The sequence below is a fragment of the Portunus trituberculatus genome, chromosome 45 (genome assembly GCF_017591435.1).
Source record: "Portunus trituberculatus isolate SZX2019 chromosome 45, ASM1759143v1, whole genome shotgun sequence".
NCBI lineage: Eukaryota > Metazoa > Arthropoda > Malacostraca > Decapoda > Portunidae > Portunus > Portunus trituberculatus.
This window is the reverse complement of record NC_059299.1, coordinates 4,502,480-4,519,421: the sequence shown is the minus strand read 5'-3', so window position 1 is coordinate 4,519,421 and position 16,942 is coordinate 4,502,480. Positions and strand designations below refer to the sequence as shown.

General features: G+C 43.8%; 2 protein-coding genes across 5 annotated transcripts in view; both read left to right on the top strand.

The window, feature by feature from the left end:
• Positions 1-5,696: 5,696 nt before the first annotated feature.
• LOC123519239 lies at positions 5,697-12,939 on the top strand. Its single transcript, XM_045280369.1, has 6 exons — positions 5,697-5,929; positions 6,164-6,268; positions 6,740-7,577; positions 11,762-11,948; positions 12,189-12,308; positions 12,779-12,939. The coding sequence occupies exons 3-6, from the start codon at positions 7,509-7,511 to the stop codon at positions 12,937-12,939; spliced, it is 537 nt and encodes a 178-aa protein (XP_045136304.1). The 5' UTR covers positions 5,697-5,929; positions 6,164-6,268; positions 6,740-7,508.
• A 442-nt stretch (positions 12,940-13,381) lies between these two features.
• Positions 13,382-16,942, top strand: part of LOC123519412 — a 7,203-nt gene continuing 3,642 nt past the window's right edge. Inside the window, exons 1-3 of one of the 4 annotated variants that reach the window (XR_006679006.1) lie at positions 13,382-13,617; positions 13,822-14,002; positions 14,644-16,324. Coding sequence is in view for 1 of the 4 variants with exons in the window: in XM_045280698.1 (XP_045136633.1) it covers positions 16,307-16,324 (18 nt within the window). In the remaining 3 variants the exon portion in view is untranslated. Of the gene's footprint in view, positions 13,618-13,821; positions 14,003-14,643; positions 16,325-16,942 lie in introns of those variants that run through there. The other 3 variants (XR_006679007.1, XM_045280698.1, XM_045280696.1) reach the window with 3 other exon arrangements.

The window sequence follows — 16,942 nt, the reverse complement described above, 5'->3', positions numbered from 1 at the left end:
TCACCTGTCGCGTCATTAAGCCACAGGTAACACGTGACACTAAACTTTCTTGCTCTTTTTTTTTGGAATCACGAATGAAAAACTGCCTCTGTTATTCTTATTGTTATTTTCTTTATTAGTATTTATATAATTCTTTGTGATATACAAATTCACGATACTTTTATGAGAGAGAGAGAGAGAGAGAGAGAGAGAGAGAGAGAGTGTGTGTGTGTGTGTGTGTGTGTGTGTGTGTGTGTGTGTGTGTGTGTGTGTGTGTGTGTGTGTGTGTGTGTGTGTGTGTGTGTGTGTGTTTGTGTGTGTATTCACAACTCTTCTCTCCTGCAAGACATGACGCGCGTGTCCTCAAAATCATACAATTACTACGTAGATAAGAGAGCTGGGATCATAATTCAAGTCCCCTCTTCATGGCTGGTATACTCTCTTCCCTCTCCTTCTCCCTCTCCCTCTCCCTTTCCCCACCAAGAGAAACATTACGGCAGGATTCTTTTCTTTCTCTCCCTCCGTCTCCCTACCAATAGCTCTCCATCACTCCTCCACCTCCTCCTCCTCCTCCTCCTCCTCCTCCTCCTCCTCCTCCTCCTCTTGCATCACCTCGCCCGGTCTGTCATCACCTCCGAGATTCACAGACAATGATTGCTTACAGTTTTACATTCCTCTGGCATTTCATAAGTTTGTGTGTGTGTGTGTGTGTGTGTGTGTGTGTGTGTGTGTGTGTGTGTGTGTGTGTGTGTGTGTGTGTGTATGTGTGTCACTTTACATAGTCATCTCTCAGTTACAAAGGGTCATTATTCAATTTAAAGGCCATTTCTTTAGCTAAAATTTTCTTCACTGTTTTAACATTGTAAGATTCGCAAAAGGAGAGAGAAAATAAGTAAGAGTAAACGCTCCTTAATTAATGGATGCCACGCAAACACATGCAAAAAAAATAATAAATAAATAAAATAAAAAATAACAAAGTTGTACAGATAATACAAAAAAGGTAAGAAAAGAAAAGAAAAAGGCAGTCACAGTCACCTCGTTGTAATTAAGGAGACTGCTCAGGTGAGAGAAAAGGTGGAGGGAAAGGAAACACCTGGAAAAATACCAGCTTATACACACATGGCTCGAGTTTACCTGTGCAATGTTACCAAAATGAGTCGAATATTTAGTCACGTTTGAACCGGACAGATGGGACAAACACTCACACACACACTAACACACACACACACACACACACACACACACACACACACACACACACACACACAATTATAAGGGTCAGGGTTAGCGAGGCACTCTTTTATCATGGTGTGTGTGTGTGTGTGTGTGTGTGTGTGTGTGTGTGTGTGTGTGTGTGTGTGTGTGTGTGTGTGTGTGTGTGTGTGTGTGTGTGTGTGTGTGTGTGTGTGTGTGTGTGTGTGTGTGTGTGTGTGCAATTCCCTGTGTGTGTCCACCTCATACAAACTCACGAACTCACAAATGAGCGTGATCCACCTCATACAAACTCACGAACTCACAAACAGGTAAAATTTCTCACGATTCATCTTCATTCATCGTCAGAGGAAGATTGAGAATTATACCTCCTCCTTTTATTCTTTCTCCTCCTCCCTCTCCTCCTTCTCCCCTTCCTCCTCTTTTCCTTCTTTTCCTCCTCCTCCACCTCCTTTCCAACTTCCCTCCACTCCACCCATCTCAGACATCTCGCACCCTCCTTTCCCTCCACCTTGTAGCATTATGTTCCCTCACCCCTCCATTCACCCTCCTTTCACCCTCCATCCCGCCAAGTCACCCCTTCTTACCTCCTTTCATTTCCAGGTACATCACATTCACCCCTCACCCCTCCCCTCATATAACCTCCCTTCCCATTCATTCTTCCCTCTCTCTCTCTCTCTCCTATTATCTCCATCCTTTCATCCCTAGTTCTATTCTTCTGTATTTTTCCCCTATCTTAATCCTTAGGGTTTCCTCTCTCACATCTGACTGCACACTTGTCTCCCGCATTCTATAACCAATCAGGACAGGTACAGGTGAATCCACAAGCAATCCAGGTGTGCTACAGGCAATTGGGTCTTTGCACTTTTCTTTTCTATTGAGACATTCAGTGATCGTGTTTCGTTACTTTACAACCTTCAGTATTATCTCCACAGGTGCAATAAAACTCGTGTTCTCTTCCTCCTCTTCTTACTCCTCTTCTTACTCCTCCTCTTTCTCGTATTGGTTATTAGTACCGTTAGGTTTAATTAGATTCAAAATGTAACACCAGCAAGGTACGTCTAAACTTAAAAAGTTCATCTTTCTTTAGGGAAAATTAATGATATACTCCTTCAAAATAGATCATGACGTCTTTGAGGACTTACACCTTCAGGAACTCCAAAGAAAATACCATCTAGAGCAAGATAAAAGTGTTCCAATTCCTGTCTTCGTCTTATACACGAAAAAAAAATTAATAAACTATAAAACAAATCAAAATAATACAATGTAAGATCGAACGACGTTACAGAACCTTCCAATTCCACCAACAATTTCAAGAAAAAAAAAAACTCCTTCATAAGGGATCAAAACCTTCAGAATTAAGTGTAAGCATAAGCACGTCTTCAACACAGACTCAAAGAACAACACAGAACCCTTATCACTTCACTACTGGGACACATTTTTACCTTGAGATATGTGTACGATTAAAACATTTTATTGACATTAGGAAGGGTCTATGGAGGTCAGAAGATTAATGGCCACAGTCTTTACTAGCTTAATTCCCCATATGAGCTATACAAAAGCTTCACAAAATCACCAAATAGTACGTAGAATGAATATGGAAACGTGTCATTGTACTGAAGGGGTTAACTCTACCTCAACCTCCTTCAAATAAATAAAACCCCTTCAGAAGAAATCAAAACCTCCTTCAGAATTAGCCACTTCAGTACTGGGACACATTTTTTCCTTGAGATTCGAATACGATTAGACCATTTTATTGACAGGGTCTATGGAGGTCAGAAAATTAATGGCCACAGTCTTCACAATTCTTAATCCCTACGTGAGTTTCTGAAGCTATACAGAATCACCAAATAGTTAGCAGAATTAATATGGAAACGCGTCATGGTACTGAGGGAGTTAACTCTACCTCAACTTCCTTCAAATAAATAAAACTCCACTTGAAGAAATCAAAACCTCCTTTAGATTTAACAGCCAAAACAATGACCTGCCCCTGACACTCCATTGGAAACTCATAAGAACACGAAGGACCTCCCATGGGAAACGTGACGCCACCTGGTGACTGCCGCGCCCCTGGCCAGACACTGAACAAGAGCCTCACACTGTGCCTGTGGGTGAGTCACGCCTCAAGATTAACGCCACCAGTACAAAACGTCATTGAAAGGCCGGGTTGTTTGGTTTCCTTTGGTCTCACCGCTTGTGTGTTTTGTGTGTGTGTCTCCTTCTCTGTTGCTCTTCCTTCTTGTTTCCTTTCCTTATTGTCTTTCTTTTATTCATCTTGCGCTTTTTTTTTATTCCTTTCTCGTTTTTGTGAGTGTTATTATTTTTCTATTTTGTTTGTTATTGTTGTTATTTTTTCTTTTCCTCTTCTTCCTGAGTCCGTTATTTTCTTTCCCTTTTTTTTTTGGTATTTCTTTTGTTATCTCCTCCTCCTTCTCCTCTTCCTCCTCCCCCTTATGCACACTTCTACTTCCACCTTAATTAATCTGACCGCCAATTACTCACAGGTGTTCAAGGAAATGTGAAACTCCTCGCCTCCTCCAGGAAAACACCAAGCACTATACAAGGTTTCCTCCTCCTCCTCCTCTTCTTCATTAAGGCTCGGACGTTCATTGGCTATCTACGTCAGGTGATAATTAATTGAACACCTTAAAAGACCACGACTAATTAACAAGCTCGTTTGGTTTCTCCCTCAATTATTTCCTTCGTTTATTCCTTGTTATTCTTTTGTTATTGATTTTCTGATTTTTTTTTTTCTTTACGCTTTTCTAATCCCATTTTGACTCTAGTTTCTGCCCTTGGTTTGACGTGCACACACACACACACACACACACACACACACACACACACACACACACACACACACACACACACACACACACACCTCCATCCCTCCCTGGCACACAGCCATTTCAAAGATCTATTACTATTATTATTTTCTATTTTTTCCCCAAGGTTTTCTCTCCATTACAGGAAAATGACTTTACATACACTCAAATTACTGTTCCATTACAAGGACACACTAACATAACCTTCACTGCATTTATTCTATTGGCAAACTCAATGTGCTTGGTCTCCTGTGTACCGTTGCCTAGGATTCCGTAACTCTAATGCTCTTTTCTATAGGCGGTGTGGCTCCCTGTTGCGTCACTCCTTTGCCAGGGACTTACAAGAGCTCTCTGCCTGTCTGTCTACCTGTCAATCTCAACTGGTGCATGAACGGCCTTGCTATGAGAGGAAATTACGTTTAAGAGAGTACTTTTACCATAACTACTACTACTACTACTACTACTACTACTACAACTACTACTGCTGGTGGTGATGCTACTACTACAACAACTAAAAACTAATATACCTAAATAGACGATTTTATTTACACTAGGAAGGGTCTAAGGACATCAAAAGATTAATACATAGACTCTTCACTATTTTGATCTCCATATAAGTTTCTGAGGCTGTATAGAATTGCCAAATAGTAAGCGGAATAAATATGAGAAAGTGTCATGGTACTGAAAGGGTTAAATTTATGTCATGGCATGGTGAATGTCGCGCTAAGACCCGCCTGACCCGCCATCATACCGTCATAACCGCAATCTGTCATTATCTTAACTAAGCCTTTGGAAAGATAAGGGACGCAATATTCAGCTCTTTATCAGAAGCACTGCAGCTGCCTCCTGTCGCTACCTTGAATGTTATCTCTGATCTCCTCCCACCTCCACCATCACCACCATCACCATCACCATCATCACCATCACAATCACCACCATCACCATCACCATCACCATCACCACAACCATCAACTGGCTCCATTATGTCACGGTGCTCTGGTCTGGCGGAGGGTCAAGTCTAGGGAAAAAAAGTGCCTGAAAGTTGAGTGTGCTTAAGTTTTCTTACGTGTGTGTGTGTGTGTGTGTGTGTGTGTGTGTGTGTGTGTGTGTGTGTGTGTGTGTGTGTGTGTGTGTGTGTGTGTGTGTGTGTACTTTCTTTTTAACGGGGTAATTTTTTTGGGGGGGATTTCCTTGTGATTTTCGATTTTCTTGGGTTTTCTTGGAACCATGCGTGCTTTGGGGTCCGAGGGGTCTCCAAGCGCACGGGTTCGAATCCCGTCCACGGTCCGAGTGAGGTAGGAGGTACCCAAAAAGTATCCCCTTTAGCCCAGAAATTCCCGTGAAAAGCGTGCACATGGTATAAAAAAACAAAACAAAAAACAAAACAAAAACAACAACAACGATAAAAACATCAACAACAACAACAACAACAACAGCAACAATAACAACAACAACAACAACAACAACAGGAACAACAACAAAAAAACAATAGCAACAATAACAAAAACAATAACAGCAGCAACAACAGCAGCAGTAGCAACACCACCACCAACAGCAACAAGGAAATAATTTATCTCCTCGTATTTCCTTATGAGATATACCTATAGCTATAACAGTCATGGACAACGAGTGTTATCATACAGATATGAACAAGTGCCAGCCAGCAGCCTTCAATGCACACTTCCCGCCCCTGCATTACGAAGACTGTGCGTCCTTATATTACAGCCTCGTGGTCAACGGCGGCGTGTTTTTGTTATCTTATTTCATTTATACCACATGGATTTTTCCTATCTCAAAGCCCACCCGCTAGCAAACCGTTCCCTCGAGAGAGGAAGCCCAACCTACACTCGGACCGTGGATAGGATTCGAACCCGTGCGCTTGGAGACACCTCGGATCCTGATGGGATTCTCACGTAAGTCTCACACCATTTCGCCAAATAGCTTGAATGTTGTTTTCTTTGCAATTGCGAAGTGAAACATTCCATTGAGATTAAGTTATGTTTGTATTGTCAGGTTAGGTAAGGTACGGTTACTGTATGTTACATCACGTTACATTACGTTTGTTTCCTTAGCTCCCATCAGTAAAGCTAAACTGTATCTCTCCTCACAGCAGTCACGCATCTAACTTCACCTCTTTTCCCCCACAGTGCTCGGCCTCATATTTGCCAGAGTGCTGCACTGCCAGTTTAGGGAACAGCCCACGAATGTCCCTCACAGCTACGCCATGCACGCCAACACAATGTTTTTTGAAGGTATGTGGAACGTTCATCACGAAGAAGATGATAACTAACGTTGACCGAATCGCACGTTTGTTTTTCCTGTGCGCGGGGATCAGCTTTATATTAGCTGCGTTACTAAACTGTTACTCAACAGACTACACCTGTCTGGAGATAAGAAAAAAACTGACAATTAGCGCAGGTGGACTGTTTGGTTGTTACGCTAAGTCTCAAATCCTGGCACATATCATTATTTTACTTATCTATTTACTTATCTTTCTTATGCGTCTTCATAATTTTTGGTGTCTTACGTTGAATACTTTAAGCAAACTGTAGAGTGAAGTATTGTGAGAAATTAAAGAGAAAATAGAACATTGTGAGAACCCGACTGACCTTTGTAAACAGTCCTTGTGAGGGAATAAAGCATAACACAAACCTTAGTTCCATAAATCAAGTGTATCTTTTTATGCACCTAAAACTGACTCTTCTTCCCTCACCCTGGTCCAGTGGTTCTCCAGGCAAGTACCTGCGCGCTGTCTTCCAAGGTCAAGGAGACCATTAATGTTTCCCAGCACGGTACCATGGAAATGACACAAGCCACCACGCCAGACAACCAGGCCTTTACAAGCAGTCACCAGCAACACCTGTCCTCCCCTGCCACCATTCTAACTCCCAATTTCCAGCAACCCCCATTCGTTGACTCCAAGCCCCACTATGGCCACGACAATCTTCAAAATTTTCCCGAAGCTCCCCCTGACCCCACAGCCAGACAGACGAGTGAAACTACATCACTGTGATATGAAATGTAATTTTGATTTTAAAATGTGTAAAAATGGACACGGATATTTTCTTGAATTTTTCTGTATGTCTGAATGTCCAATGAGCAAGACAATGGATTCAAGTCCAAGTGTAAGACTTTGCGTGTGTCTTGGAAGGTGCGTCACCACCCATTAAGGCTAATTAGTTATCATGAACGTAATTGTTTCACAGGTATTGTTAAAACATTTTAAATAAATAGAAAAATCTAAAGTGACAATGAACAACGATCACTTTCTTTTCTGAACGTTTTGACTTGTAACGATCAGTTAAGTAACACTATCTGGCATCCACAATTTTCATACACTCAGCCGAAGCACATCTTATCATCTGTCTCACGACACGATAACACACTAAGTGCCATCTGCTGCTCCCCTGTGGATCTATCGCCCACAACTGTGCCGTGCCTTCCACTGCAAGCACCGCCGCAGACCCCTTCCCTCCAGCATTTCCCGCCGCCATGCAGGCTCACCCTCCAACCTATGGAACTCACTTGCCGCACCCTCCCGCCGTGGCTCAAGGAACTGACGTAGGTGCTTCCCCTCCATTACTTTGTTAATCTTTCACTACAATCATGAAGAATCCTTGAAGGTCATAACAATTGTCACTGAATCCAGTTAAAAAGTAGCAGGTATGAGATACAGAATGCAGTTTTTGGTAATGCTTAGACACTTGATATAACTATGGTATGTTGTGATAGCGGCGCATCACTAACAGCTTCACAATCCCTGCAGTGCTGTGGGGTTTTCGTGACGAAGAAGGTTCTCCTTATTGCCACGATAACCACTGCGGTGGCGATGCTCGCCTCATTCATCATTCTTTGCGTTGGTCTGGCAATGGAGTGTTACTATCGGTCAGAATGCAACACGCAAGCCGCACTCATCATCACAGGAGGCTTACTGACCGGCATTTGTAGTAAGTCTTGTTTAGAGATCATGTAAGGCTGAGGAGCTGTAATGAAGGGGGGATAAGCTGGCTATGAGACACTCGCGAGGGAATGAACTCCTGTCAGGACACTGAAGGTAAACTGAGTCCAACACACCGCCCGCTGGCTCAAGATGGTCACCGAGGCCCGAGTGAATTCTGGTGTACCTTCACCGTCCTGTGCTACAGTCACACAAACAATGACACCTGAAGTCCTAAACCACACAAGAACACGTATCTCACTGAATGTCATACCGTTGTCATACAGCTGTACGTGATGCTTTGATGACTTGATTAACATTAGCTAACATGGCTGACGTAATTACCTTCAGTCAGCATTCCTGACATCACCATCAGTCATGTCATGGCTCACAGTAATCCCTCTCACGCCACGCTCCTTCACCGCATCTCATGTCAGTCTTGCCTCTACTAACGGCAGGTCTTGGATTTTCAAACATACTCGTATTTCTCTGACTCATATAATAATAATAATAATAATAATAATAATAACAATAATAATAATTCAACAATAAATCTGTATTATCAATGAAAAGACACAATAGGAGCCTGAGTAGACATCGGTGTGACCCATGAGAGCCCGTTGCGCCTCAAAACACTCACGCTATTATCTTATTCACTTTCCTTCCCGCCAACAGCGATCTTCTTCGTGGTGATCTTCGTGTTGCTGTTCAATATGAGGAGCGCCGCGCCCACCAGGCCCTTTATGACCCAGCAGCCCTACGCCACCTTCCCAAGTCCGATGGTGTCCACGACCACTGTTCAAACAGCGTCCCATCCTGCACCTTATGCTCCGCCAAGCACGGGCTACCCCCAGTATCAGCAGCACCCACAGCCATCCTTTCCTTAGGCGCCCATGCCTCTGGCGCCGATGACCCAGGCGCTCATGTCCCAGGAGCCCATGCCTTTCAAACAGACTTGCTGTTTAGTCGAATAGTATGAGGGAATGATGCCGCATGATTGCAACATGACCACCAAACACTGATGTGATAAGATAGCCAGCGTTGCAACTAGTAGGCAACTCCCCCATTGTTAAGGGTTACTAATCTAATGCTTGGAAAACTTTATAAACTTGTACAAGTAGACACTTTATGTACAGTAAGTCCAACTTGTGGTGTCACCCAGTCCTGTGAATTTCGTGTCTAGAAATCAAATAGAAATCAATATATGGACCTATCAAAACGTTTGCAAAGACAAAGGACAACTAGTGGTATGATTAGTCAAAGGAGTTGCCAGATATCCTTTAAGGAAAGGCTTGGGCTCAATGCCTATCGACTGTTCAAGGATCATTGAGGCAGACATGTCAGTTTGTGGCCAATCCTTAGCTGGGGTTGAAGACAAAGTCCCACCAATCTCACCAAGCAACTGCCTTGGGTCAGAATGGAATTCGCGCCATTAATGCCACGAGCCAACCACTTTACCACGGAGCTACCCAGTCCCTGAATCGTCTCATTGCCCTAACCCCTTCAGTAGCATGACGTGTTTCCCTATTCCTTCTGGTGACTATTTGGTGATTTTCTACAGCTTCACCAACTCATGTGGGGGGTTAAAATAGTGAAAACTGTGCCCATTAATATTGTGCCCTTCATACACCCTTGCTAATGTCAATAAAATGGTCTAATGGCACACAAAACTCAAGGTAAAAATGTGTCCCAGTACTGAAAGGGTTAAGTATTTCATGAAGTGTGCCGCCAGTAGTTTGAGGAACTGCACCAGTACTGAGCGGATTAATCAACGTACTAATAACGTGTGGGACAGAAACTGTGACTTGTACATCTGAAAATCCTTTCATGCGTTTGTACAATCTTAATGTAATAAAAATGAATTCTGAAATGAATTTTACATACAATCCTCCGAGCATCACTAGGGGACGCCAACTCATTTAAGTGACCGCACACAATTTTGCAGGACAATGCACAGAACTATAAGTAAAAAAACACATACAAGCGCGCGCGCGCGCACACACACACACACACACACACACACACACACACACACACACACACACACACACACACACACACAACGACCATGACTCAAAGTGAGATGGTAAGGCTCCGTGGTACCAGTAAACGTGGCATATGTGCAGGTACACGCCCGTCAGTAGGAGTAGTAGTGTCAAGAAAGTCAGTACCAGGACGCATTTACTATCAAGCGACTTTACTCACCTACTGGAAGTTATGTGGGGATTAAAACAGTGAAGACTCTGGCCGTTGCTCTTCTGACCTCCATTGACCCTTTCTAACACCAAGAAAATCGTCTAATCAGACAGAAAACTCGACTAAAAATGCGGGTTAAGTACAAACAAGTGAAGGACAGTGTGTGTGTGTGTGTAATTCACTGTTTGATCTGTTGCAGTCTCTGACGAGACAGCCAGACGTTACCCTACGGAACGAGCTCAGAGCTCATTATTTCCGATCTTGGGATAGGCCTGAGACCAGGCACACACCACACACCGGGACAACAAGGTCACAACTCCTCGATTTACATCACATACCTACTCACTGCTAGGTGAACAGCACCTACACGTGAAAGGAGACACACCCAAATATCTCCACCCGGCCGGGGAATCGAACCCCGGTCCTCTGGCTTGTGAAGCCAGCGCTCTAACCACTGAGCTACCGGGCCGTGTGTGTGTGTGTGTGTGTGTGTGTGTGTGTGTGTGTGTGTGTGTGTGTGTGTGTGTGTGTGTATTTTCATTATTAAGTGGGTGATTTTTCTGGATTTACTTGTGATTTGCGATTTTTCTTTGGTCTTATTGGGACGCACGTTAGAGATTTACAACAACAACAACAACAACAACAACAAAATCAACAACAATAACAACAACAATATTAACAACAAAAACAGCAACAACAAAAACAATAGCAACAACAACAACAACAACAACAACAACAACAACAACAACAACAACAACAACAACAACAACAACAACAACAACAACATCAGCAACAATATGAACAACAACGAAAAATACAACAAGGAAATAATTCATCTCGTATTTCTCTATCAGATGTACTCATAGTGATAACAGTTATGTCATCAAATAGATAAAAAAAAAAATGCCAGCCAGCAGCCTTCAATGCACACTTCCCGCAGCCTGCACATCCACCGAGACGCGCCGCCAATACCTGCCTTGTAACAGTCTAAGGCTAACTCGTGTGGTATAACTCCTTCTTCAAAATCCTTCACCCCACACTCCAGCCATGGTTCGAGCCACTACGGTAGGTTGCTGGCGTCCCTTCAGTGTGATATCAAAGTTTGCTAAAAGATCATTCGCCTCTTTTTCTTTTCCTTATTAATACCATGTGGGCTTTGCACGGGAATTTATGGGCAAAAGGAGATACTTTTTTGGGAACCACCTATCTCAAAGCCCACCCGCTAGGAAACCGTTGTCCCGAGTGAGGAAGCCCAACCTGCACTCGGACCGTGGACAGAATTCGAACGCGTGCGCATGGACACCCCTCGGACCCCAACGCACGCATGGTTTCACTGTACCTACGCACCTACGCAGCACAAGGAGCGTGATTTGGGGCAAGCCTTCGTGGTTAACAGTAGGAAATAGTATGGGAGTGAAGTTACATGACTACCTCGGCCAGGTGTTCTGCTATTAATCCTCCTCTGCCTCACTGCTGTCTTGCAAGAGTCATTCCTCGCCACAGGCAGGTGGAGTGGGTGTTGCGCGGCCCCCCGCCCCTCCTCCCCTGGTAGCTACAGGTGCGTCGGTGTCCAAATCTCGCCGTGTTTCATTAATGTCTTGTCCTTCTTCAGGTGTGTGGAACCCTCCTCACCGGAAGTACTTTGGGCATCGCGAGCGGAATCCTGGTAATCCTACTCGTCATCGGCAGCATCGGGCTCGGGATGGGTGCGACATTGGATTGCTACGATGATTATTACGAAGATTGTGCGTCATACTACAGCCTCGTGGTCAACGGCGGCGTGCTGGTGGGATTCTCGCGTAAGTCTCACACCATCTCGCCAAATAGCTTGAATATTGTTTTCTTTGCAAGTGCGAAGTGAAACATTCCATTGAGATTAAGTTATGTTTGTATTGTCAGGTTAGGTAAGGTACGGTTACTGTATGTTACATCACGTTACATTACGTTTGTTTCCTTGGCTCCCATGAGTAAAGCTAAACTGTATCTCTCCTCACAACAGTCACGCATCTCACTTCACCTCTTTTGCCCCCCCCCCCAAGTGCCAGGCCTCATATTTGCCGGAGTGCTGTACTGCCAGTTTAGGGAACAGCCCATCCTGCTGCACACCACGAATGTCCCTCACAGCTACGCCATGCCCGTCAAAACAATGTTGTTTGAAGGTATGTGGAACGTTCATCACGAAGAAGATGATAACTAACGTTGACCGAATCGCACGTTTGTTTTTCCTGTGCGCGGGGATCAGCTTTATATTAGCTGCGTTACTAAACTGTTACTCAACAGACTACACCTGTCTGGAGATAAGAAAAAAACTGACAATTAGCGCAGGTGGACTGTTTGGTTGTTATGCTAAGTCTCAAATCCTGGCACATATCATTATTTTACTTATCTATTTACTTATCTTTCTTATGCGTCTTCATAATTTTTGGTGTCTTACGTTGAATACTTTAAGCAAACTGTAGAGTGAAGTATTGTGAGAAATTAAAGAGAAAATAGAACATTGTGAGAACCCGACTGACCTTTGTAAACAGTCCTTGTGAGGGAATAAAGCATAACACAAACCTTAGTTCCATAAATCAAGTGTATCTTTTATGCACCTAAAACTGACTCTTCTTCCCTCACCCTGGTCCAGTGGTTCTCCAGGCAAGTACCTGCGCGCTGTCTTCCAAGGTCAAGGAGACCATTAATGTTACCCAGCCCGGTACCATGGAAATGACACAAGCCACCACGCCAGACAACCAGGCCTTTACAAGTAGTCACCAGCAACACCTGTCCTCCCTGCCACCATTCTAACTCCCAATTTCCAGCAACCCCATTCGTTGACTCCAAGCCCCACTATGGCCACGACAATCTTCAAAATTTTCCTGAAGTTCCCCCTGAGCCCGCAGCCAGTCACACAAGTGAAACTACGTCACTGTGACATGAAATGTAATTTTGATTTTAAAATGCGTAAAAAAAAAACACGGATATTTTCTTATATTTTTGTGTATATGTCTGAATGTCCAATGAGTAAGACAATGGAATCGAGTCCAAGTGTAAGACTTTGCGTGTGTCTTGGAAGGTGTGTCACCACCCATTAAGGCTAATTAGTTATCATGAATGTAATTGTTTCATTGGTTTTGTTAAAACATTTTAAATAAATAGAAAAATCTAATGTGACAATGAACAACGATCACTTGCCTCTCTGAACGTTTTGATTTTTAACGATCAGTTAAGTAATACTTTCTAGCATCCATAATTTTCATACACTCAGCCGAAGCACATCTTATCATCTGTCTCACGACACGATAACACACTAAGTGCCATCTGCTGCTCCCCTGTGGATCTATCGCCCACAACTGTGCCGTGCCTTCCACTGCAAGCACCGCCGCAGACCCCTTCCCTCCAGCATTTCCCGCCGCCATGCAGGCTCACCCTCCAACCTATGGAACTCACTTGCCGTACGCCCCAGCCGTGGCTCAAGGAACTGACGTAGGTGCTTCCCCTCCATTACTTTGTTAACTTTTCACTACAATAATAAAGAATCCTTGAAGGTCATAACAATTGTCACTGAATCCAGTTAAAAATAGCAGGTATGAGATACAGAATGCAGTTTTTGGTAATGCTTAGACACTTGATATAACTATGGTATGTTGTGATAGCGGCACATCACTAACAGCTTCACAATCCCTGCAGTGGTGTGGGGTTTTCGTGACGAAGAAGGTTCTCCTTATTGCCACGATAACCACTGCGGTGGTGATGCTCGCCTCATTCATCATTCTGTGCGTTGGTATGGCAATGGAGTGTATAGAGATCACAAGTTGCAACGTGAAAGCAGCATTCATCATCACAGGAGGCTTACTGACTGGCATTTGTAGTAAGTCTTGTTTAGAGATCATGTAAGGTTGAAGAGCTGATATGAAGGCGGAATAAGCTGGCTATGAGACACTCGCGAGGGAATGAACTCCTGTCAGGACACTGAAGGTAAACTTGATGGTCACCGAGGCCCGAGTGAATTCTGGTGTACCTTCACCGTCCTGTGCTACAGTCACACAAACAATGACTCCTGAAGTCCTAAACCACACAAGAACACGTATCTCACTGAATGTTATACCGTTGTCATACAGCTGTACGTGATGCTTTGATGACTTGATTAACATTAGCTAACATGGCTGACGTAATTACCTTCAGTCAGCATTCCTGACATCACCATCAGTCATGTCATGGCTCACAGTAATCCCTCTCACGCCACGCTCCTTCACCGCATCTCATGTCAGTCTTGCCTCTACTAACGGCAGGTCTTGGATTTTCAAACATACTCGTATTTCTCTGACTCATATAATAATAATAATAATAACAATAATAATAATAACAATAATAATAATTCAACAATAAATCTATATTATCAATGAAAAGACACAATAGGAGCCTGAGTAGACATCGGTGTGACCCATGAGAGCCCGTTGCGCCTCATAACACTAACGCTATTATCTTATTCACTTTCCTTCCCGCCAACAGCGATCTTCTTCGTGGTGATCTTCGTGTTGCTGTTCAATATGAGGAGCGCCGCGCCCACCAGGCCCTTTATGACACAGCAGCCCTACGCCACCTTCCCAAGTCCGATGGTGTCCACGAGCACCGTTCAAACAGCGTCCCATCCTGCACCTTATGCTCCGCCAAGCACGGGCTACCCTCAGTATCAGCAGCACCCACAGCCATCCTTTCCTTAGGCGCCCATGCCTCTGGCGCCGATGACCCAGGCGCTCATGTCCCAGGAGCCCATGCCTTTCAAACAGACTTGCTGTTTAGTCGAATAGTATGAGGGAATGATGCCGCATGATTGCAACATGACCACCAAACACTGATGTGATAAGATAGCCAGCGTTGCAACTAGTAGGCAACTCCCCCATTGTTAAGGGTTACTAATCTAATGCTTGGAAAACTTTATAAACTTGTACAAGTAGACACTTTATGTACAGTAAGTCCAACTTGTGGTGTCACCCAGTCCTGTGAATTTCGTGTCTAGAAATCAAATAGAAATCAATATATGGACCTATCAAAACGTTTGCAAAGACAAAGGACAACTAGTGGTATGATTAGTCAAAGGAGTTGCCAGATATCCTTTAATGAAAGGCTTGGGCTCAATGCCTATCGACTGTTCAAGGATCATTGAGGCAGACATGTCAGTTTGTGGCCAATCCTTAGCTGGGGTTGAAGACAAAGTCCCACCAATCTCACCAAGCAACTGCCTTGGGTCAGAATGGAATTCGCGCCATTACTGCCACGAGCCAACCACTTTACCACGGAACTACCCAGTCCCTGAATCGTCTCATTACCCTAACCCCTTCAGTAGCATGACGTGTTTCCCTATTCCTTCTGGTGACTATTTGGTGATTTTCTACAGCTTCACCAACTCATGTGGGGGTTAAAATAGTGAAGACTGTGCCCATTAATATTGTGCCCTTCATACACCCTTGCTAATGTCAATAAAATGGTCTAATGGCACACAAAACTCAAGGTAAAAATGTGTCCCAGTACTGAAAGGGTTAAGTATTTTATGAAGTGTGCCGCCAGTAGTTTGAGGAACTGCACCAGTACTGAGCGGATTAATCAACGTACTAATAGCTTGTGGGGCAGAAACTGTGACTTGTACATCTGAAAAATCCTTTCATGCGTTTGTACAATCTTAATGTAATAAAAATGAATTCTGAAATTAATTTTACATACAATCCTCCGAGCATCACTAGGGGACGCCAACTCATTTAAGTGACCGCACACAATTTTGCAGGACAATGCACAGAACAATAACTAGAGAAACAAACACACACACACACACCCACACACACACTACTGTTTATTTCCCTATTATTACTGCGAGTGGTGATATAAGCCAAACCTTGATAAAGAAACCTTCAATACATAGACTAAACACGCTTTGAAAAAAAAACACTTCACACACGAGATAACAACACTTTATCGCACCGTCAGATAACACTCCTGGGTCGCCCCATTGCTGCTGCATCACCTCAGTAAGCTCCGAGGCGCCATTGCTCCCAACGCACTCCTCGCACCTTACACACAGGCAGAAGGCGCTGAAGGAGATAGTTAACAAATAAGTGTCAGCCCTCTTTCGCCTCTTTTCGTGTCCCTTCATCCCAGTAGCGAAGGAACCACAGCGACAATGACTCAAAGTGTGATGGTAAGGCTCCGTGGTAACAGTAAATGTGACACAGGTGCAGGTACATGCCCGTCAGTAAGAGTAGTAAAGTGTTAACACAATCAGTAAAAGGACGCCTTTACTATTAAGCGGTTTTACACAGCTATAGAAAGTTATGTGGGGATTAAAACAGTGAAGACTCTGGCCGTTGGTCTTCTGACCTCCATAAACCTTTGCTAATGTCAATAAAATCGTCTAATCACACCAAAACTCGGGTAAAACTGCGTGCCAGTACTAGAGGGGTGAGGTGCAAGTACGTGAAGGACAGTGTGTGTGTGTGTGTGTGTGTGTGTGTGTGTGGGGAAAAGGAGTCATGGTGTAGGAGTTAACGCCGATCGAACAATGAACAAGGTGCTCAGGGTTCAAAATCTAAGCTTTATCTACAGGAGTGAAGGTTATACAAACACCCGCATTCTGGTAATTCTTTCGTCCATTCCGATAACCGTGATTACTTTCATATGCTTTTGTCAATCACTGAAGGTACAATGGTGTGTTCATGTTTAGCCAATGTGTGAAGAAATTCGAACAAAGGAACAATATTGTAAAGGAGAAAAAGATTGCGTTGCCACTCACTCGCCATCCCATCCCGCACATTGAAAA

Excerpts from the sequence above, each read along its gene's own strand:
- LOC123519239 (XM_045280369.1), top strand. The coding sequence starts at position 7,509 with ATGCAGGCTCACCCTCCAACCTATGGAACTCACTTGCCGCACCCTCCC. Across the intron at positions 7,578-11,761 it reads CCGTGGCTCAAGGAACTGAC|GTGTGTGGAACCCTCCTCAC; the intron begins GTAGGTGCTTCC and ends GTCCTTCTTCAG. Across the intron at positions 11,949-12,188 it reads CGTGCTGGTGGGATTCTCGC|TGCCAGGCCTCATATTTGCC; the intron begins GTAAGTCTCACA and ends CCCCCCCCCAAG.